This window comes from Halichondria panicea, chromosome 5 (assembly GCF_963675165.1).
Source record: "Halichondria panicea chromosome 5, odHalPani1.1, whole genome shotgun sequence".
In the NCBI taxonomy this organism is placed as follows: Eukaryota; Metazoa; Porifera; class Demospongiae; order Suberitida; family Halichondriidae; genus Halichondria; species Halichondria panicea.
In genome coordinates this window covers 3,767,718-3,791,416 of record NC_087381.1, presented here as the reverse complement: position 1 = coordinate 3,791,416, position 23,699 = coordinate 3,767,718, and the positions used below count along the sequence as shown (strand labels likewise).

Here is a 23,699-nt window from a genome sequence, read left to right as displayed (position 1 = left end):
ACCAAAGTTCAAAGTTCATTTAAAATATAAAAAAAATGGCGTCTATTGCACAGTCCAAGCTGAAGAACGTCAAGTCTACTGCCAAGAATGTAGTTGAAAAGTACAGGGAGGTATTTTCTTCCTTATTAGATGAGTGCAAGGAAGGGAATGACCTGAGGGCAGCTTTGGAGGTCTTCGTCAATGCTGGTAGACCATTGGGACTAGCTACATGTAGCTGAGAGTATAGCTACCCCGGTAGCATGCATGAATTAATGCTAGTCTGGTCAACTGTCCTTTCCACAGTATGCATAGACCACTCAGCTGCATTTGCTCAAGCACGATTTTATGCAGTATGAAATGTGTGTTGACTGCGTGAGTACTGTAATTTTAGTGCCGACTCGGTAAAGTCCAAACTTCTATGGTACTTGTAAAAAGGCGTGTTTGTATTGTCAAGTATTGTTTCGGCCTATAATTATTATTATGAGCATGCATTTGATGCATAGCTAGCTACAATGTAGGTGCAGCTGTACATGTCAATAAAGATGCCATGAACGTAATTTGGGGGTTTTTCTGGGTGCCACTCGTATCTTGTATTAATTAAATGCTCCCACATGGGTTAAGCAATACCGCTTGTAAAGATGTGTTAATTTTGTTTTGGTATACAGCACTGGACGAGAGTTTGGGAATTGTGTCATCTAAGGCAGTCATGACATTTTTCTGTGAGAAGATCCCTGAGCTAGAGAAAAGTGTGGCTAAACCCATGTGCCTGTTCACTCTCTCCAAAATGCAATCCAGAAGTGTCTCCTTTGAGGAACAGGTAACTTAACAATTTTTTAATCGTTATTATCAATTATTTTGCCAGGCCACTCAAGTAAGACTGTCACTGTCAAAGATTTTAGAAGCTGAGCAGAATTGGACGGAAAGTGCTGAACTGCTGTGTGCAATTCCTATGGACTCCGGGCAAAAGTTAGTATCAGTCAATTCTTTACCACTAGAGGTTGTATATACATGTAGCCTTGTTTAGTGGCTTATTTCATATACTGCTAACGTTATAATTATACTATGTACACACGTAGTAGTCGCACATGTAAATTAAATGTGATTACCTTTACCACATAGAATATACCCTTCGGACTTCAAGATGGAAGTGTACCTAAGGATAGCTCAGCTGTATTTGGAAGAGCAGAATCACGTAGCTGCTGAGGCTTACATCAACAGAGCAGCTTTGCTGCAGTCAGAGGTGGACAGAAACGACCTGCACATTATTTACAAGGTACGGTTTATGAAGTTCTGGAGTACGTTAGCTTATAAGAACATAACGATCTGAGTCGCCATCACTTGAACACTTGCGAGAAACCTGGTAGAATGAAAGCACCGCGGGTGCTGATGCCTCGGTGGAGGTTTCAAAGCTACACAACATAATAACATAAAGCCACTAGCTATTATAGTAATAGCTTTTATACACACATAATTATCATGATGAACAATTTTATAAATTTTGCTGCATGTAGAGTCACACAGAAACTCAACGAGTGGGTAATGATATACCATGATTGTTGTTAAAAACGATCGATATCAAAGTCTAAAATGAATGGCTGCATATCAGCAGAGCCTTGCAGCTCTCTTTTCACTCTTGCAGCTACCAATAGCTAGCGTTCTAGTGCAGAGCTAACTACTAAGTAGAGTAGCAACACTCAATCCATGGACAAGTTTTGCTACGCACTCTTCTGAAAAGGCTGCAATGTGGCATTCCAAGCAAAAGTAGGCATAACTCGAGAACAAAGTATTATTTTTCAAATCCACAATTAAAATCCAAGAAAACGTTACTAGAAGCCTATAGAAACTTTTACTTACAGTTCATTGATCCTTGAGCAGCTATAATAGCAGTCTACACACACACACACACACACACACTACCGTATACCTCGCTTGCGCATGCGCACCGAGGCATAATGATGTATCAATCAGGCATGTACAATCATAGTACATGTACATCTGTGCAGTCCATAGTTATAGTTTTACACTTCTAATTGTCTACCTGAGGAACAGGACAATTTATCATGCTCTCAATAATTATACTAATTGCCTACTAATTGCTGTAATTTTTACCAAGGTTTGCTGTGCAAGAATGGCCGATTTCAGACGTAAGTTCAACGATGCTGCTCGGCGCTACATCCATTTGTCTTATGAGCCTGCCATTCACCCCAGTGAGAGGCTGCAGTCACTGCGCTGTGCCTCTGTATGTGCCATACTCTCCCAAGCAGGTTAGTGCAATAAATGTTACATGGCAGGGATTACCAATTGGTGAATGTGTATCGACCCATGTATACAATTTATGTACACGTAGTACGCTCTATTTTTGAAATTTAATAAGGGTGGTGAAATGTACATGTACAGTACGTTAGACAATCATTTTAGTCACATAATTATAACTATTATGTCACTGCCTTACATGTATAATGTATATCCCAGGTCAGCAGAGATCAAAGCAACTTTCCACCCTGTACAAAGATGAACGATGTCAACAACTACCAGCTTTCAACATTCTGGAAAAAATGTGAGATATTATATAGCAGTACAATCAATGTATGTACAACAGGTGTAAGCTCTGAACATGTGATAGTTGCAGATATATGAGCCAATGGTATTGAAACAATATTTATTATGTTATACAATGTAGCAACAGAACATGTGTACAAAAGTATGACAATGCTGGTATTTAAGACACCTGTATGCACACAGTGGTTGCAACAACTTAATTGCATAGTGTAGGGTGTTTTATCAACCTGCATAATTACACATGTACATCGTATGATGAAGGTATCTGGAGAGGATAATTCGACTAAATGAGTTAGAAGAGTTCTCAGTGTTGCTAGCTAGCCATCAAAAAGCAACCACTGCTGATGGTAAGTATTCACTTTACATGTATTATCATTACAACACTTTAATTGTGTGTGTGCTGATCATGATATACGATATCAGGTTCTAGTATTCTGGATCAAGCTGTTATAGAACACAATATTCTGTCTGCCAGCAAGCTGTACAATAACATTACGTTCGAGGAACTAGGTAGACTATTGGCCATTCCTCCAGCTAAGGTTGGTCCAGTGTATATACATTGTGCTTTGTAGAAACAAAGGTGTGTGCAAGTGTACATGTACTATATATTTTTGTGGATTGTTGCTAGTCTCCATGCGTGCATACTTTCGTTGTTATTTATGTACATTGTAGGCTGAGAAAGTTTCGGCTAGGATGATTGCTGAGAGACGAATGAATGGAACTATTGATCAAATTGACGGCATAGTTTATTTTAAAAGTGAGTACTTGAGACAATTGCAGACTAGTTTACCCAAATTAGTGCTTGTATAAATAGGGCTCATGCGTATTGCATGCACGTTTTACTCTACAATGCACTATCACACAGAGCAAGAGGTTCTTCCCTCGTGGGACAACAAGATACACAGTGTATGCTGCTTAGTTAACTCCATAGTGGACAAGATCAATCACCACCACTCCTCGTGGGTGGCATCCTCTCTGGATCAGCAGATGTCTCTCTGAAACTACATAGTGTGCAGAACAATACATGTACATACCTGTAACTGAGTTTTGAGATTGTTTAACTGTGTAAGTTAATTTATTTTAGAGCATCATCTAATTAATTTTTGGGCTTAATGATTTGTGCCCTATTCGAATGTCAGATTACTCTCGCATTGAAATCTCAAGGCCACGCCACGTACAGTGTTTATAATAATTATTAGTACTGGACTTGATTGTGCATGTGCATGTACATGTGCACTCCACGCACCATCGTTATACATGCAGTATAATTATGCATGACTCACATGCCAGCTAGCCACGTGCACAAGAAGATTCCACTCGAATGAATAAATACTGAGGTCACAAAAGTCACAATACAAAAAAAGGCAATACACGTATACATAATATTGTATAGAAAACATACGAAAAAAATTTCATGATGACACATTGTCCAACAAGAAGTTCACTTATTTATCCGAAAACTTTCTCAGTCCATTGCAAACAACTCTGTTTCAGAATTCTCAGGAACACCTGAAAATACAAATGTAGACATCAGTTCAATCACAAGTGGCCTACAGAGTTGAAAACACGGTTGTACACTAATTATAAGATGCATGGTGACGAATAAAACTCCTAGTTTTCTGTGTGGCTAATAGTCAATTAAAGCACGTGGATATGAAGGTTAAATATACGTAGATGTACACATTATAATCCCAATATTAAGGGAGTCAGTCAGACACACATCACACCTTTACTGGGGGCAGGTGGTTCTGGACTCATGGTCTCCTCTTTCTCCTCTGGAGGGTCAGCATCTTCGTTGATGATGTCAGGAATTGAGGCCAGTTTAGGGGGTGGAGTTCTGGCTAGAGGTGAATTTCTCATGAGGAGCAGAAACTTTCGGTCATAAATAATCCTTGTTCCTATATAAGTTGGACACGAATTTTAGTTATATATATTATACACATACAAGGAGATCTAGACATAGGTCGACATACGACAGCCCAAGGTATTTTAGTGAAAAACATGCAGCACTTGCTATAATGAAATTATAAGCACTGTAGCGCTCCCTAATAGCACATTATAATTATTATGATGACCATTAATTTAATAGCTGCATGCAAACTCAAAGAGTGGGAAATGATAATGATTGACCATGATTGTGTTAAAAACGATTGATGCCAAAAGTTCAAGTCTAAAATTAATGGCTGCGTCCACTTGCACTCTTTCAGCTACCAATAGCTAGCGTTCTAGTGCAAAGCTAACTACTAAGTAGAGTAGTAACACTCGGTGAACAAGTTTTGCTACGCACTCTTCGAAAAGGCTGCAATGACTTTCCAAGTAAGCAAAACTAGGCATAACTCGTGAACAAAGCATTATTTTGGAATAAAAATTCATGACTAGAAGCCTATCGGAACTCTTACTTGCACTTCATTGATCCTTGAGCAGCTGTACAGTCTACACAGACACACAAACCGTATACCTTGCTTGCGCATGCGCACCAAGGCATTATTATGCTGCATGATGACAGATTGACTATATTAAGTGCCAACACAGACACACAAGTCACATTTATACAGGGTAATTTGTGACAACAGTGACAGCTCTACATAATTATCTTATAGTTCTTGTCCCGACCAAGTTACTGTAATAACATAATTATTACACTAGCTAGTACACGTTGTATAATAATAATATTATACAGTACACTCTCGTTAGCTGGGGCTTAAATGACTAATTTTGCAGTTCTTGTCTCGAGGGTAATGAATCATTCTGCTCTCTAATTTAAGTATAATCCCTGCCAAACCACACCTAAAACATCATATCCGGCAACGTATAATAAAATTACCTAGTTTGGGACAGCCAGCACTGGCCAGTATACGGAATAGCAAGTGGCCGTACTTCAGGGTGAGTTTTGTGAAGTAAACATCTAGCTAGCAATTTGTGCCAAACCAAATGGCCGTAGAGCCGGAATAGTGAGAGTCTACTGTACCTCTAGACTCATACATACATACATGTACATGCATGTACTTATTAAAAGTAATAGCAAAGCTTTAATCAGGTTCAATCGAGATTTTGGCGGTGGTGGTGGTGGTGGATGAAGGCAGACACATTCCTTAGAACTAGTGGCTCTGGTTGCTGCAGACTGTAATGGTTTGACTTCAAAGTTGGAGGACGTACGTGTTCGTATAATCGTATAATTATACTAAGGACACTTTAGCTCAATTCTTCCACTCAGAAGGCATTTTCAGCACTCTGGTCATAAGCTAATTAATCGTTTTTAACTTAATTGACGATTCGTGACATTTCGACCATTACCTAGATCTATTAATAGTTATTGCTGTTACTGACACACCCCAACATTATTGAATATGATGAACACTCGTATAGCGAGACCGTCCCAAGTATATGAGCACTCTTCTCTTCCGAGACACACACGTTGGTTTACTACATGTTGCTCATTGTGCTCAACACAAACTATGAATATTAAATCGTCAATCGAGTAACTGCTGATTGAGCAAACAGGTGGTCAATAACATCCACGTACTGTATGTACGTACGTACGTTAAGCACTACACTGCCAATTAAACCGAAAACCAAACATAATAACCGAACAAACCGCTTACTGAAGCCATAATACTTTATAAATAGATTGTTAAACTTACGTACCTCCTGGAGTGGTTGAAAACATCGTGCCCCCAGGGGTTGTGGAGTAGTCTAGAGGCATTTCAGTGGGATCTTTGATGACGACACGGCGATCAGGAATACTCAGACTGTCGCTCGTCTGACGTTCTAAGTTTGGGGCTGTAGACATCTCGGCTCAGTGTTCTTGTGGTCTTGTTCTAGTATAGTAGGTACGACTCGACTATGAGTTGGTTTTAGTTAGCCAAGAGGGAAGCTTGTCATAATCTACCAGTCAAGCCGAATACACTTGAACTTAATCCACGACAAGTGCAACTTCGGACAGGACGCAAGGAAGAGAGGAGAGATCAGCTAGCTTTGTACGAAAGAGTATGAGTCCTGATATATCTGGTGACGCAACAATCCTGGCAACAATCAACATGAACTTGTATTACCATGTGCTGCAGCTTCTAATTAATGAACACGGGCTTCCCCTTCTGTGGGGGGTGTGTCTGTTTGTACACGTGTAGTGCAGCAGCACAACAGCCATAAATATCATTATTTTTCTCAGTTTGTGTGTGGTCTTTCAAAGCAAACAGCTTCTCAAAAACTGAAATTAAAGCATCACCTACGTACTGGCCAGTTGTGCTCATCGAAAAATGGCTAGTGTACTAAAATTCTCTACTTCAGGTTAGTTTTAATTTTATATAAACTATCTAGCTAATCTTATAGCAAGGCGGGAGGGGGGGGCCTGGGGGTTAAAACTTAAATCTAGCTATATCACTTGTAGTCTCGCGCACCAGCCCCGAATGTTTTCTATTTGAACGCTAGGTCGATAACATGGCTGGTGCGAGACTGTAATCACTAAAGCTACATATACCATATAGCGGGTAATTTCCGGGGGGCAAAATATTCGTGGGGTTGAGCAATATTTAGTCATTTCGTGGATAATATTTTCGTGGTTGCTGCTTGCACTGCAGGTACGTAAAGGTAGGCAAGGTCACTTCATTCGTGGGCAGACCTTCAACCACAAAAACCACGAATATTTTGCTCCACGAAAATTACCCTCTATACGGTATTTCGAGGGTATAACTGTTCGTGGTTTTTGCGAATTAGCATGAACCGTATACATTTATAAATAATAGACACTGTTTTGTCGGTGTCCATGTAATTTAGAAGCCCTCAGCTACTTTAGTACCCTCGCTACGCTCGGGATACTAAATCAGTGCCTTTGGGCTTCTAAATCCCATAGACACCTCCAAAACAGTGTCTAACTCATTTAGATACTAGTGCGCATGCGCAAACCGCTTGACTACAATACAATTACTTGACAACGGAATACTAGGTATACTAAGTAAATTTGCATGTATACTAAGTCCCATAGCATACCTGCTCTGAGGCATTTTTCCCATGTACTTCCCATGTAGATCTTATCAATTAGTGTCTAACCGTGAATATTGCATGCATGCATGCTGCAAAAAGGCGCTATTCCACAAAAATTATATCCGCGAAAATTTATACCCTCGAAATAATTATACCTACTATACGGTAATTATTAGCCATTCATCAAGGTATAAAAATTGGCCCAAGATATAAAAAGAATTTCCCTCTGTGCATTATAATAACAGTTAGACATACTCGTACTAGTGAGCCGTCACTTTTGCACGGACTGTTCAAACTCCGGCAATGGCCTCTGAATTCATGGAATTGTAGCCTCCTCTGCCAGCAAAATGAAACATTTAGTAGCCGCAGCTTCTGATCAAGCATATAATTATATATAATATTAATTTATAGTGCTTCAATTGAATAAGTGGAAATATAAATCAAGGTGTACTTTTGTAAAAAGAACCGAAGAGGCTATAGCAACAAGCTGTTGTAATTTATAATATTCTTACATGATTGTATGTAATGGGTACATTGATCTGCATACAACTTGTACAGCAGTACTGAAAGCACCACTGGCACGTACATATAAACCAACCACTTTCATTTTTCATAATTGTGCCCTGGATGAAAAGGCTAGTTGGGGAAATCCCATGTATGCCTCACGTGTGGTGTAGTCTAATGAATATCATTATAATTATGTGGTTGTACACATGGCCTATGGAAAGGTCACTTCCTGACTATAGACTCCTGGTGCAGGTTTGCTTTCAGCCCTAAGAACTACATCTCCAGTTTTCAGAGAGCATTCACTATTTCTACTAAGAGCAATGGCCTCAGCAACAAAGATAAACGGTAAAGTTGAGCTTTAATCATAGGACTACATACTGAGTGTTATGACTTGTGTTCACTAGCTAACTTAACTGTTGTGAGGGTGTGTCAAGGGTGTGCTGTGCACAGAGGACTGCATGTATAAAAGCTACCTTACCTTCTTGTATCTGTAGTTGTTTACTGTGCTAAATTTACAGTCTTTTCCGCATGCAGGTGGCACAGTGGTTGAAGCAAAGGGTGATGAAATGACCAGGTGATTTTGACCTCACTACCAGTGCATCTGCAATCAACCATTCACCACCATTCCCTGACCTTTGTAGTTTGTATTACTAATGACTTGAACAATTGTTATAACCTCCTATATACAGTATGTATGGTTGCAACAGTAATCCATTCTCCCTGCTAAGTCTCTAACATAGCCCTTAAGCTGCTGTCTGTGCGTCAATTTCCTGTGTTGATAGCTGTTACATGGCTACTTCCTGAGCAGTGATCACACCACTATCAACATGTACTTGCCCACTACTAATTGCTGTTAATAGAATTCCTTTTGCTAGTCTCATGGATCAGCCCCCTCCTAAGAAGGTCCGGCTGATCCATGAGACTATCCTTTTGCTTGCAACAGTGATCTACTACATGTACCTTGCTATTCACTGTGTGTTTTACACCCAATGCGAACAGGATCATCTGGGAATTGATCAAGGAAAAACTCATCTTTCCCTTTGTGGATCTGGACGTTAAAAGCTATGATCTCGGTCTGGAGTACCGTGATGAGACCAACGATCAAGGTACATGCAATAAGTTAATATTAGCTAGATGTACATTTATTTAGTCATCAAGTGTACATGTGCACATACAACAGTTTTAACTAATTTGGACACCCTTACAGTACGTGTAGGAGTCATGCGCTCACTGTCTTTTTTTACACATTAAATTTCTTTATTTTCATGTTTTGTGTTCATTATTGGCTTTACATGTGTATTGTAATTCTCGCCTTATTCTGTAGTGACTGTGGACTGTGCTGAAGCCATCAAGAAGTACAATGTGGGAATTAAATGTGCTACCATCACACCTGATGAGGCCAGAGTGGAAGGTGTGTGCATGGATAATACTAATGTTCATGTACATACAATAATTGCCAAATTGTTTGTCTTAATCTAGAAAGCAATACACTTTTTCATATTGGGTTTTTCTTCCTTCTCTTATGCTTTGCTGTAACTGTTGGTTATCTTGTCTGTTAAATATCTGCAGAGTTCAAGCTAAAGGAGATGTGGAAGTCACCTAATGGTACCATTCGTAACATTTTGGGTGGAACTGTCTTCAGGGAAGCTATCATTTGCAAGAACATTCCTCGTCTAGTGCCTGGATGGAAGAAATCCATTGTCATTGGCCGTCACGCTTTTGGAGATCAGGTACACTGTTAAACACTGTACAATACCGTATAGCGGGTTAATTATTTTCGTATGGTGGAAAAGTTTGTCTTTTTCGTATTGTAGAATATATATCATAGTCCAGGGTTCTGCCCAGGATTAGTTGAGTGGTGGCTAGACCACAAATGGGGGGGTCCGCTTGCCCTCCACCCCGGAAAAAATTGTTGGTTTATTTAGAGCAATTCTAGAGTGAAATTTCACCAGAAAGACACTTACGTATGTATTATTATACTGTTAATTTTCAATGACAAAAACCATGCAAGTATAATAATTATTATTTATCATTGAATCACTATAAATCTGGTGTTGCAAGATAATGCGGGACATTGCATTTCGATGTTATAATATGTGTACTTGCTGCATCTTCTGACAGTGGAATCACTTTCTAGTCCTTGACATATCCTCTTAGAACTAGGACCACTCTCTATCTCTAAGACTAGATGTACCACTAAATTTTCAGATTAGACATGTTTGTCTTGTTATTGTTAAAATCCATGTGGAAGCTGTACATTATTGCTGAGTAAGCAGTAGTACTGCAGATTCAGCACAATAATATGCATGGTCAGAACAGCTACAGCTGTACGTAGCTAGTAGTCAAGAGGTAAGTGCTGGTCGTTCATTGCTGCAGTGGTCCGACTAGTGTGGGCAGATCGAACCCTGTCATACGAAAATTAAAACTTTACCGCAATACGCACTAACCGAATATTTTTATTGGGCAGTTCATACGAAAATTTGCACCAACGAAAATTACTGTTATACACGGTATGTACACCTGTAATGTCCCTGACGTTGATTTATGATTGTACCTCTGTGGCCATTTCAGATCATTACACCTCCCACACACACACACACGTGTAGTACAAGGCCACGGACATTGTGGTGCCTGGCAATGGTAAAGTGGAGCTGGTGTACACGCCGTCCGACGGTGGAGCGCCGTCTACCTACACGGTGTATGAGTTCAAGGATGGCGGTGGTGTCACTATGGGAATGTTCAACACAGACAAGGTCCATTGTACATACAGTATCATAATTATATGTTTCTTGTACTGACTTTTCTGTAAATAATTTGGTGTACGTGCGTTGACTGTTTTTGCATGTCTTTCTACAGAGTATAACTGACTTTGCCCACAGCTCCTTCAAGTTTGCCTTGCAAAAAGAATGGCCACTGTACATGAGGTAAGCACTGAACCTAGCGGTACATCAGTCACTGTATGTGCACAATCTATTAAGCATGACATGCTGATCACTTCTCTCACTGCAACAGCACAAAGAACACAATCCTGAAGAGGTACGATGGAAGGTTCAAAGACATCTTCCAAGAGATTTATGACAGGTACATGTAAAATTATAATTATACCCACTTGGGGTCTGTATCATACATTTGTACATGTATGTAACAACTAAGTGGGACTCACCGCTTGGACATGGACAAGTTAGTGCGTAGAGCTAGAAGCTTAGCACTGGCTACAAGCTTCTTTTTTTCGTTTTTGAGACTGTTAACTAGTTGTATATCCACAAGGTGACGTAGCTTAGGTAGCAAGCATTTTTCATTCCAGTGGATATTACCGTATAGCACAAAATTTTCGAAGCACTTATATTTCGTGGATTGGCCTCTAAAAGCATTTTCGTTGCACAATGTTCGTGGAATGATTGCTTACCGGAAGCCACGCCTTTAAATCTTTGCACGTTAAAGCAGGTAATTCTATTTTCGTGGACATAATTTTCGTGTAGGATTGCTACCCACGAAATCCGCAAAAATTAAGCCCCTCGAAAATTTCGCGCCATACGGTATAACACTTTGTCCACTACATTCGAATTTATGGCAACGCATACCATCCTTGCCTCGGGGCTTCGCCCTCGTCCTCGGAGGTTTAATTCTGATGTAGTGGACAGTAAGTATAACTTTACAGCCAGGAAAATGTATTGATTTCCTACTTGTACTCCCTATGTGCAGTCAGTACAAATCTCAGTATGAGGCCAAGGGCATCTGGTATGAGCACAGGCTCATTGATGACATGGTGGCACAGGCTATGAAGAGTGAGGGGGGTTTCGTGTGGGCGTGTAAAAACTACGATGGTGATGTTCAGTCTGACAGCATTGCACAAGGTGTGTTGAGTGTAACTGTGTGCAATTTACATACATTGTACAACATGACTGTGCATGTGAATTGTGCATCGTACATGTAAATGTACATACAATGTATGCATAATCATGTTTTGTTTTGGAGGGATTTTCCAATTACAAATCATTGTGAAATGAATAGTTTCTTGTTCCTTGTGCTACAATGATAGCTATGGGGTATCTCTGCATAATACATGTACACAGAGGAGGTTGCATGGTCACATATCATTTTGTTTTACGGGTTCGTGCACGAAGAAAGAGAACAAACCAGAACACAGAACAAACTAGAACGCTGAAGTGCTAACCCTCGGCTGGTGACATGATTATAAAGAAACGAGGGAAACTAGAAGAGTGATATAATGCAGTGCATGTATAGTGATGTATGACTGAACTGTCTAGCACAGCAACTCAGGAGCAACAAAACTAAACCAGACTGGAACGTTTGAGAACATAGTTTTAGTGGTATGTACATGGTACATGTAGATATACATGCACTGTGGACTAGGATCACAGCAAAGAAGCCTTGAGCCAGTGTGGCTCCTTGAGTAGGATGATTAGGATCCCGTACGGGATCACTTCAGCTGTAAATACACAAGGTACCTCGAATAAAGGCCGCGTGTAGTTAGCTAGCTGCCAACGGGCAAGTTCAAGCTTCTTAGCTTTTGCTCGCTTTTATACATGTACGACAACAAAGCTTTAACACTTTTAAAACTAACAACTTATTTTGTGAAGGCTATCCATTCTGTAAACGCAGTGCTATGGCATCCAGGTGAGTAGACTCACATATTGCAGACAAACAAACCAACGGACTACTATACTTGCTGGCCGTGGGTAATAATAATAATTATACAAAAACTTAGGATTTTGAGCATTACAAAATTGGAAACTGTACAATCAACTTGCATGTACATTGTACATTTTGTAGTACTAGTAATGCTCCAGCCTTCAATATTATGCTATTGGTAAGTGACCAAGAATAGGGCTAAATGTTTTATGGTGTGGACATTGCTCAATGCAGGGTACGGCAGTCTTGGTATGATGACTAGTGTGCTGCTGTGTCCTGACGGCAAGACAGTGGAGAGCGAGGCTGCTCATGGTACAGTCACCAGACATTACCGCCAACATCAGCAAGGCAAAGAGACCTCCACCAACCCCATCGGTGAGTCTCAGTCGAAACAGCTTGTATGTACCGTCATGCAACTGCCATCTGCATGTACAGCGATTTATTAAGTAACACCTAACAGAGAGTTTTCGTTGGCTACCCTATAGTTGGCAGACTGTTCACCACCAGTACATGTAGGTGTAGTGACTAACTAACTCATAGCGAGCATATTCATGACTGTACAGTGGATACTGCGATACTGTGTACGTTTCATTGTCTCTTTTGCTTCACACAGCCTCCATTTTTGCTTGGACTCGAGGACTATCTCACCGTGCCGAATTGGACTGTAAGTACATTTTTATTTTATAGACCAGACAGTATTCATTGGACATGTGCACTATAGGGGTGTGTGGCTATGATGATGATGTTTTGACTTGCCCTCAATGAGAATACTTTGTGATTATCAGTCCAATATGTTTCTGAGCTACCTCCCATAATAATTATTTTCACATTCTCTGCTGTTGTCAACATTAATTAATAGTTAACGGATTTGTTTTCTGTTCTCCCCAGCCAACAAGGAGCTGGCTGTGTTCGCTGAGAACCTAGAGGCAGTGTGTATAGACACCATAGAAAGTGGAGCCATGACTAAAGACCTTGCGCTGTGCATCAGAGGCAGTCTCAGCAAGTAAGCGTATGCATCATTGCATCACTCTCATTTCGGTTACCTCAGTAGTAGCTTCATGTTTTTCCCTCTCATTGTGCTATAGTCCCTCTTTCTGCAGTATCACAATAGTATGCCTTATAGGGAGAATTTGTTTCCTGTGTGTGCCAACTCTCATGGTTTCTGTGTAGTCTCATGAATCAGCCGCACCTCTCAGGAAGGAATGTCTGGGCACTCTTTGAAATGTATTACGTCAATGTACAAGCTAACAAAATCATAAGCATGTGATTATTTTAACCACATCCGCTATCTCTGCTCAACTGCATGTAAAGTTTCAGTGTTTCTGCCTCCTATTCAAGTCACCTGATACTTGTGAACAATCTCATTGGTAACGTTGGAATTCCACCGTGGCCCGTGAGTTCATGTAAAGAGTGCTCACATGGTCTTCCCAAGAGGCGGCTGATTCATGAGACTGGTTTCTGTTGTGGTATATATAACTATTGAATCAGGGATCTTATAAACATCCTCACTACAAAATCTCACTCTCAATATAAAATTGCGTTTGCACACACAAATTTTCTAGAGTGGATAGGAGTGACTACTTGAACACTTTTGACTTTTTGGACAAGATAGCTGAGAACCTGAACAAGAAGCAAGCACAATCCCGTCTCTAACTGCCCAGCTTCAAACTTCAAACTAGAGCAGCACAGGATTAGCTGTGATAAACAAGAGTAGAAGATTTATAGGCTTTTGATAATTATTATTTATTAACTTGCATTACATAATGTGTTTGTGTGCAGTGCTGACCTCAAAATGGGTGGCTATCATCACTTAGGAATGTTGGGGAATTCCTGCATTTTAATTAATAGTGCAGCGGTGTTCCTCTGTCACATACTAGATCTAGTGTATGTATTATTATTAAATTGTTATGAAGCCAGCAGAACAATTGCAGGTAAGTTTAGTGACTGATGATATGACTTTGAGATCTATACATGTACATTGTACTTAGATTTTTTTATACATTAAAGAATATTAATTAGGTCTAGTGATACAGTGATATAAAAATTAAGGAGTTTTGTGTTATTTTTTGTATAGATCAACAGGACTGGTCACTCATCTCAGTAGATCTATAAACTATAATGGGAGATTTATCGGGGATAGGGTATCCCAGTCCAGCATATCATAGTGATTTCTTTGCCCTGCGTTTCCCGATATCAGTAAACAGAGTACCGACTGAAGTGAGAGGACATGGCAGGTTTGCAGTGCTACATAGTGTCGAGTTTCAGATGTCTGTGTCGCTGGCTACTGTTGCAAGCAAAATAGCATCCATTTTGACCAGCTCAGACGATTTCGATGTAAGAATTGTCCAGTGTTTCTATGATAAGAATGCTCCAATTCTTTCTGTCTATTTACCTCCACAAAAAATCCTGGATAATGTCAAGTCTTTACTTTCAAAAAAAGAAGGATTGTCTCAACTCATCTGTCTAGCATTGAGATCAATAATTGACGCTGAGACTCGTAATACGTTTAGTTCTTCATTGGAAGTTGATATGGAACTGTTTCTTTGCTCTCCCGATAACGAAAGTAGAATCAACCTTGTTACTTCAGGCAACGCACAGTTCTATGTTGATATGTATAAAAGGAGTTTGTGCTTCGAATTTCCAAGTGTAATGGAGCATAAAAGTTCTGGACGACTGGATATTGGTAGGTGTGATTATTTATTTGGCAGTTGTGGTTTTCATAGATATTCCCCAAAGTAACAATGAGATCATGCATCACTCACTAGTCATAGTAATAGTTTAACTTTCTTATGGTACACGAGATGCAACGATTCCAAGACAGGTACTAGGCGGCCATGGGTTAGTAGTCTGTTACTTTGTTTGTTTGTCTGTGTATAGTCTGAGTCTGCGTCTGCTCATGAATGGCCTCAACACAACAATATAATTTTATTATTTATTTTCAGATTTTGCTATTAATTTTTTGCTATTAATTTGCCGAATAAAAGCAAGCTAAGAAGTTTGCCTGCACTCTAGTGCTCTAGTTTATGTAAGTCGTTACCCCCCCTCACCCACCCACACACACTAACATCGCTATACTCTTTCTGTGGCCAGATATTAAATTTTGCTAGGAAATACTTTAATTGAACAGTTAGAGGGATAGGAAACGGAGTGGTGCACGTGATGATTTTACATTGAATCTGCAGTGGACCCTCGAAAAATATCCGCGTTACGAGGCTATTAAGCACATTTTTGCCGGGTAACTCCCAAAGCTGTGTTTCCTCGAGACATCATCTCTTTCAGCAATTTATAACACGCCTAGTCCATGAGCCACGTGTAGTACTTGCTAACGTCTGACCACACCCAGTAAAAAGAGACTTTCCAATAAAGTTATATGTTCCCAAGGCTGTTTTAGAGCTATTGGAACATATAACGTGTAAGCGTGCTGGTTATGACTACTACAATAGGTATAGACCTTGAAGTTGCACGGACTAAGCACAGTTACTTGTAGTTTATTATGCACTGAGTGTAGAAATAGATATTGTTGTGATGGCCTCGATTAAACCGCAGCGTAGCACGGATGTTACTCGAGATACAAACCGTTTCCTATCCCTCTAACTCTTCAATCTATGATTATACCAGTTACCAGTTACGTACATATAATAATACTGATAAGAATTATGCATAGTTAAGTGCACATAAATTATTTCCAAATACGAAAATAATACGAAAATAATTATTGCATATAATTATATACACTCTTATCATTTTGGTGTAACAGGCGGAAATGTAAAGTTTTCAGACCTTGTTAGAGAACTTGGAAAAGCAGCAGATGAATGGGACAATCTTGGTATACACCTAGAGGTGCCACCGTACATTATTCAAAGAATCCAAAAGGAAACTAGTTCTGCAATTCAATCTCTCACAAAACTCCTTACGTGGTTGGAAGGAAACACCAAAGTCTCATGGAACAGAGTTGTGCGAGCTCTATGTATTGTTAACAAGCGGGAGCTTGCAAGAACAATCTGCCTAAAATATTGTGAGTTTTAACTTCACGGGGTAGGGTAGGGGATTACACCACAATTTGAAGTACCCTCAGAAAGAGAGGCACTGCATGATGTATTTCTGCTTCAAGTTTAACCTATGTTGCACACCTTTTTAATTCAAGTTGGAGTTAGCTGCATGTTGACACATATACTCACAATTTAAATGATATTAACGTATATGTCATGACGTACTTTAGTGGTGTAAAAAAGGGCTTATGTTGTTGCATTTTTCTGCATGCAATTCAATGTGAAAACTAGTTTATTGTTGTATAAGCAAGTGTTGTACATCAGTCAATGCTTAGCCAGTAAATAAGTATATATAATTATACTAATGGTATATATTTTATAAGGAATGTCTCGTTTGTTGTGTAGGTGTCCCTTATCCTGAAGAGAAAGCTTGTGGTAGTCCAAAAGTGTTGGAGGTTAGCAGTCAAATAATTTTACGTTAATTTCCAATTAGCTTCAATGCTGTGTGATATTTACTTTGCACTAGGTTGATGGAGCTGTGGAGCATGCAAAATTATTGTTGAGGGACACTGCAATGGTGGCCTCTAAAGAGGTTCGTAGTGATATCCAAGAAATTATCGAAGACGATTTTCCAAGTCTCAAGACACGGTATCTAGAGGTTAAGAAAGAGAGAAATGCCTTAAAAAAGCGTTTAGATTTTATGGGAAGGAAATTACATCTTGAAAGAAAAGCCAATGACGTGCTGATAGAGATACGAACGGAATTCATTAAAGAAGAAGAATTAAATGGTTCGTTTCACAGTGATTCAGTTAAAGAACTCCAAGACAGGTTGGATTTGTCTGAAGAAGAATACAAAAGAACCAAAAACCAAATACGTATGTTGATGAACGATTTGTCACAAAAGTCTTCTGAGCTGGAAAAGAGGTCCAGCCTACTACGAGAGACAGAGGAAGCATTACAGAAAGCCGATGATGAATATCAAGCTACTCTTACGTGCAAAACTGAGAAAGAGCAAAGAGAGAAAGCAAGATCCTACTCACAGAAAAAATATGTGAAAGAAGTAAAGGTATGCATTATTCAATAACAGTCTGTGCTTAACAGTCTGTGCTAGGCTACACAAGCACATGTAGCAAATTACCCCCCCCCCCCCCCCAATGTATAAATAAGGCCTACAGATTGATGTTCTTAGTACTGACTTCGTACTGACCTGCATTTCCCATGTTTGCCTATTATTCTCATAATTGACATAAAGGTACCCATTATGCCAGCATAATTCTTGCCCAAAAATGTGCCTATATTACATAGGTGTAAATGCAACTGCTAATGACGTTAGTGTACTGCTCTCGATACATAATTCCATGCATGATTGGTTGTTTTGCAGCTACCACCAATAGCTAGCATTCTAGTGTAGAGCTACTCCGAAGTAAGTTATGTATCAACAGATGTTGCTACACACAATTTTGAAGAGACTGCAACTCGAGAACGAAGCATTATTTTGCAAATCCACAAATTGAAATCCAAGGAAGAATCCTATAGAAGCTCTCACGTTCACTTCATTTATAGCAGTCTACTACAGTCAGTACTGACCTGTATTCCAAAGTTTGCCCCTAATCGTTTTAAAGGTGCCCTATTATGCCAGCCTAATTTTTTCTCACCCACAAATGTGCCTACTACTTGTAAGTCATACATGCTCAAAATTATGCCAGCATAATATAATCTACCTGTAATGTTGGGAGTTTAGATATACAAGTAGACTTTGTCGACCGTAGTCACTACTCTCGATGCTTTAATATTTTTTCATGACCTGTATTGGTTTTGTTTTCTGCAGTCCCAAATTGCTACGGAAGAGGAGATTTTGATCAAACGAAAAGAAAAAGTGAAGAGAATTGACAACATATTATCTGAGAAGAAAGCAAAAATGATTGATGCATCGGAAAAGCTCAAGAATTTTAGGAGCTTTTCTTATGAACGATGTCGTTCGGTAGATTCAGATGGCGATGAAGTCCCCAATCTAGATTCCTTTGAACTACAAATTGAGTTGACAAAAAGTAACATTCAACTGGCTGATATGAGATCAGAGTATGCACTTCTAAAACTAAAGAGAATATCACTCAGGAATGAAATCGAGCGCCATATACGCAGTTTAAAGACGAAACGAAACCTGCTGGTAAGTGTGATTGTAATTTTTGATGTAGCAAACGTTACTCTACCCCTCTATAGCCATGTTTTGCCAAGAGTGAACTTAAAGGTGTGTCATTTCCTGTGCACAAGATCGAGGTAAATTGCCAAGTTGACTTTAAGGTTATTCTTCGAGATGAAGCTGGAGAATTGTGTGGAGGAGATCACATTCTATCGGCTCGAGTAACAAGTGCTTGTAAACAGAATAGTGAGCATATTTTTGCAACACCCAGTAAATGTCATGGACATTATGAGTTTACATACACACCTCGTATTCCGAACGAATTCACTCTAGACGTTTTTGTGAATGATCATCTACTGAACCAGTTGTCTCATAAACTGTTCGTGATGAACATACCTCACCTTCCTTGTTGCTCCATGAGAGGCTCGGGTGCAAAAAAAGCCGTTAAGAATAAAGTGGCCTCTTTCGAAGTTTTTCTAGCTGATGAAAAAGACTCTCCAATCAACACAATACAAAAAGTCACAGCCCATTGCAGGCTATTATCACACTCTCATAACGGCACTGATTGCTTAGTGTTACCAATGCACATAACACCTCATCTACCAAGTGTGTACAGTGGTTTATATATGCCAAGTGCGCATGGTGAATGTGAACTGACTGTGTTTGTGAATGACATGCCACTCTCTGAGCCCATGAATGTATCTGTCAGTAATAGTAACCTCAGTCCACTTGAAGGAGCTGCTTGTCATGGGGAACTACCCTTTATCAAATTACTCACAAGTCGAGGAGGACAATTGAATCATGTGAGTTCAGTACATTTATTACAAGGCTATGATTATACTGTTCACTATTCACTCTCGTTAGGACGCAGCACTCATTGAAGCATCTCGTAACGGCCACCTTGATACCATAAATTATCTTCTTCACTGTGGTGCCAATGTCAACTCTCAAAATAAGGTAGTAGTATGATTGCAAATCTGCTTGTACGTTCGTAATATTTTGTACAGAGCATGCGTACAGCATTACTGATGGCTGCTTGGCATGGACACGCTGATGCTGTTAGTCTTCTTGTTAGTAAAGGTGGAGATGTAAATCTTAAGGATAAGGTACGTGCATGTATATTGACTAATGGCCATGGTATCGCTCATGCCAAGTGTAATGCAATCTTACTGAACTGTAGCGTTCAAGATCAGCTCTTATGTTTGCATCCTGGCAAGGGAACATATCAACTGTAAAGACGCTGATAAAACATAAAGCGATTATCGATGATCAAGACAAGGTAAAGTTTTGACTGTAAGGCTTTGAATCAAAGACTTCCGTTACTTCGTAGTTCATGGCTATAATCGAATCACGATAACTGCCTCATATATAATTATGTGTACAGGTACGCACTATACGCCTGACATCCACAATTAATACTCATGTGAGATATCACCTGTTTTTGTCTTAAAGGATGGAGACAGTCCCCTTCATGATGCAGCGCGCCAAGGAAATGATTCTGTGATCACCGTTCTTCTTCAGAATGAAACAGATGTGGATTCAAAGAACCATGTATGTTACGTTACTTTCATTGTCTGTTCCATATCCAAATACAAGTGCAAGTAAACAATTATTCTAGGTTTAAGTGCTAGCTTTCTGGCACCTAAGAGATCGAGTATAAAAATTAGAGCTACAAAATATTCACTGCCAGAAAGTAGTAACATCGTTCCATGACCAATTCAGCCTGGGAAAAAGGCTGTTAAGAAAGTAGCAGCGATTGTGAACTTTGACTGCTCTGCAGATCCACCTTTTCTCAGTGTATTTATACATTATAATTATATACTTTAAACTATGTAATCATGCACCTATTCGCTCCCTAACACTGGTGATCGTGCAAAACAAAATGTGCCAGAGGTATTACCATAGCAGCCAGTGCTTGAAAAAATAATTTATAGTGTTAGTTAGTGTTAATTATGTACATGCATGATTGTGTTCTCAGAGTGGTTCAACACCCTTGATGCTTGCTGCTAGTAACGGCCATACTTCAGCTGCATTGATTTTGATAAAAAATGGAGCTAACCTCAGTGTCAAAGATACAGTAAGTCTAATCAATACCATGAGTGACTGACTTATAATTATTTTCTGAAGGCCTCAAGAACGCCTCTTTTGTTTGCTGTTGAACACAATCATTCTACTACTGTGGAAACACTAATTGACAATGGAGCAAAAGTAAATGCTGAAATTTATGTAAGTGCAAACACTCTATCCCTCTAGATGATCTACTTATAATTGAATGAACTCCTCTCTTAATTAATTAGCAAGGGAACAATGCTCTTCACATTGCATCGCATGCTACAGTCCAGAAAGAGACTGACAGACCTGCGTTAAGTTTGACTGTTTTGATCAGTAAAGGAGGCGAAGTTAATGCTCAAAACAACGTAAGTGTATAGTTATGCCATTACATACTGGCATCATGTCTCTATTATTTGCAGCAATTACAGTCGCCACTGTTAATTGCCTCTTCTTATGGCTGCTTAGCGATCGTGCACACTCTCATCAAGAGCGGAGCAGATGTCAATATGAAAGACAGTGTGAGCTTGGCGACATTAATTGAATTAAAATGTGTCACAATTAGCATGTAGGATATCAATTATATTTACAAATTTTTGTTTGGAAAGCCCAGAAATCTCTAGTTTCATTCTGGGTATTCGACGTACTTGTGTCATAAAATACAAATTTCACCTGTAGGCAAGGTGGTGCATGTGTGTACTTACGTATACACACATGCATGGATTCTTGCAAACCATATACAGTAGAATCTCGCTATTCCGGTTCTCTGAAGTACGGCCACCTTGATATACCAGCCATTTGGTTGGGCACGGATTGCTAGCTAGATGTTTACTGCACAAAACTCACCCTGAAGTACAGCCACTCGCTCTTCCGTATACTGGCCAGTGCTGGCTTCCCCAAACTAAGTTTTATACAGCCGGACTTAAATAGAGTGCAGAGTGATTCATTATCCTTCATTATCCTCGAGACAAGAACTGCAAAATTAGTCATTAGATTCGAGGTAAGGTCATTTTTAAGCTGCGGCTATTTCCTGAAATACATCCACCTCGCTATTCCGGCCAAGGTGCAGTCCCAAGGGTGACCGGATTAACGAGAGTCTACTGTACTATACTGTATTGATATAGAACACATGCAGCCACGCATTGAATCTCCCCCGTAATTACATAAGGTACCGAATCTCCTTAAGCATCCTTGCCCATTTATTGCTTTACTCCACTGACCACCACCTTTTTGTTAGTAGGATTCTTATAGTAACTATGAGACAGCATTATTAATCGTACTCCATTTAAGCACAATCTGATGTATAATGCTTTGGTATGCAGCTATCAAGAACTGCCATTGACTGTGCTAGAGAAAATGATCACAAGGAAGTGTATGAGTATCTTCAATCTGTTCATCAAACTACTGTTTAATGTTCATAAACCTAATACATCTGTACCGTATAGCGGGTATTTGTCGTTGGTGCAAATTTTTGTATTGTAAGTATTTGTAGCGTTAAATCTATTGCAATAAATAAGTTTGCAATTTTAATTTTCGGATGATCAACCACAATGATCGACCACTTTAATAATTCTTATAAAATTGCTTTTTTGTAGCACATAAAGATATAAACGCTAGCTATATAACTTGTGTCACTATTATCTTGTTAATACTGTCAGACATTGCAAGCAATCTTTACAATAAATTATTGAGATGCACTATAATAATTGCATGATATTATAATTATTATAGCAGGTTGCTTAAACCGTAGAATGTTCAACCCAACAGTAGAGAGCTAGTTTACAATACCGTAAGTAAACCAATTTTCGAGGTTGAGATCAATCCTCGAAAACTGCGTGCAAAAATGTAGTGCCTCAAAATTAACCAGCCATACGGTAATCACCTTCCATTGGTGAAGCGGCTCTGTCCCAACAATTACAACTGCATGTAGATTTGCAGGTGACATGTATAACTATGTGTACACTAGCTCACGTCATGCATTTGCTCTTGACGCTATAGCCTCTTATGTCAGTCTACTACTTCATGATTGTGATGACTTGTGTATTAGCAAGTCACCTAGATATAATTAGTCACACTGCATGTTTTGGTCTGTGCTTGGCAATTAAATCATCTATCTATTATCATCAGCACAGGAGGGGAAACCTCACAGTCAGCATCCAGATACTCTTGATAATAAATTAAATTATATGCACTATGTGCACTCCTTGTGGAAGGATACACAGCGATTCCTCATATTGCAGATTTGGATCAGCGTAGAGGACAATAGTGTCTCAGGATCCATCACTTCGATCTACCATCTAGAGTATTTTGTTGATGAAAAACCTTTGCAAATGAGCCAAATCAGCAGAAAAATCGATCCTTTGCAATCTAACTATATTGCGCTCTGGCAAGGATTGTGTATTACCAGTACTAATTTAGGTTTTATATCCGATTTTATTGTTGCATATTGATCAATTACCCTCGCAAAGTTCGCATATGTTTGATGCTCGCAAAACATTCTCGCGTATATACTTCTTTAAATTGACTCTGTTCAGTGCACCTTTCAGTCTATACATTGTACATGTAATGCCATGTCCTCTAATCAAGCGATATAATTTAGTTTTGTATAGTCTAGTGGGTCGTTTTCGTGGGGTGAAAAATTGATTGAACTGGAACAGCAGTAAGTTTCGTAAGTAAGCTTCGTTACGTGCTGCATTGCTTGAGTTCCGGTGAACCACGCCTAGGTTTTTGTGGGTAAAAATTTTCAGCTTACCCACGAAAATTACCCGTTTTACGGTAATTGTTTTGATTTTCTACCCACATAACCAAATTAGGAATAACGTGTTCAGAAGTTGAGAGCCATT

General features: G+C 39.4%; 4 protein-coding genes across 5 annotated transcripts; 3 read left to right on the top strand and 1 right to left on the bottom strand.

Moving 5' to 3' along the window:
* Window positions 1-19: 19 nt before the first annotated feature.
* On the top strand, window positions 20-3,671 carry LOC135336017 (COP9 signalosome complex subunit 4-like). Its single transcript, XM_064531782.1, has 10 exons — window positions 20-186; window positions 645-796; window positions 842-945; window positions 1,099-1,252; window positions 2,093-2,243; window positions 2,452-2,536; window positions 2,800-2,885; window positions 2,962-3,077; window positions 3,211-3,295; window positions 3,404-3,671. The coding sequence occupies exons 1-10, from the start codon at window positions 36-38 to the stop codon at window positions 3,535-3,537; spliced, it is 1,218 nt and encodes a 405-aa protein (XP_064387852.1). The 5' UTR covers window positions 20-35; the 3' UTR covers window positions 3,538-3,671.
* A 178-nt stretch (window positions 3,672-3,849) lies between these two features.
* LOC135336084 (eukaryotic translation initiation factor 4E-binding protein 1-like) lies at window positions 3,850-6,600 on the bottom strand. The gene is made up of 3 exons (XM_064531874.1): window positions 6,184-6,600; window positions 4,266-4,436; window positions 3,850-4,047 (listed from the first exon to the last, which is right to left on the bottom strand). The coding sequence occupies exons 1-3, from the start codon at window positions 6,326-6,328 to the stop codon at window positions 4,004-4,006; spliced, it is 360 nt and encodes a 119-aa protein (XP_064387944.1). The 5' UTR covers window positions 6,329-6,600; the 3' UTR covers window positions 3,850-4,003.
* A 48-nt stretch (window positions 6,601-6,648) lies between these two features.
* Window positions 6,649-14,460, top strand: LOC135336002 (isocitrate dehydrogenase [NADP] cytoplasmic-like). Its single transcript, XM_064531752.1, has 14 exons — window positions 6,649-6,825; window positions 8,278-8,370; window positions 8,560-8,599; window positions 9,025-9,131; window positions 9,350-9,436; window positions 9,595-9,755; window positions 10,632-10,778; window positions 10,882-10,949; window positions 11,038-11,106; window positions 11,728-11,879; window positions 12,913-13,053; window positions 13,292-13,342; window positions 13,567-13,681; window positions 14,241-14,460. The coding sequence occupies exons 1-14, from the start codon at window positions 6,795-6,797 to the stop codon at window positions 14,329-14,331; spliced, it is 1,353 nt and encodes a 450-aa protein (XP_064387822.1). The 5' UTR covers window positions 6,649-6,794; the 3' UTR covers window positions 14,332-14,460.
* A 27-nt stretch (window positions 14,461-14,487) lies between these two features.
* LOC135335902 (uncharacterized) lies at window positions 14,488-22,513 on the top strand. 2 transcript variants are annotated; one of them, XM_064531584.1, is made up of 16 exons: window positions 14,488-14,609; window positions 14,753-15,361; window positions 16,436-16,693; window positions 17,073-17,122; window positions 17,194-17,733; window positions 18,496-18,834; window positions 18,888-19,610; window positions 19,672-19,764; window positions 19,815-19,913; window positions 19,988-20,086; window positions 20,260-20,358; window positions 20,786-20,884; window positions 20,935-21,033; window positions 21,105-21,224; window positions 21,279-21,377; window positions 22,179-22,513. In XM_064531584.1, the coding sequence occupies exons 2-16, from the start codon at window positions 14,797-14,799 to the stop codon at window positions 22,266-22,268; spliced, it is 3,372 nt and encodes a 1,123-aa protein (XP_064387654.1). In that variant the 5' UTR covers window positions 14,488-14,609; window positions 14,753-14,796; the 3' UTR covers window positions 22,269-22,513. The 2 variants fall into 2 exon arrangements, with proteins under 2 accessions (XP_064387654.1, XP_064387655.1); XM_064531585.1 differs by lacking the exons at window positions 20,260-20,358; window positions 20,786-20,884; window positions 20,935-21,033; ... (1 more) ...; window positions 21,279-21,377; window positions 22,179-22,513 and adding an exon at window positions 20,138-20,179.
* The last annotated feature ends 1,186 nt before the right edge of the window (window positions 22,514-23,699 follow it).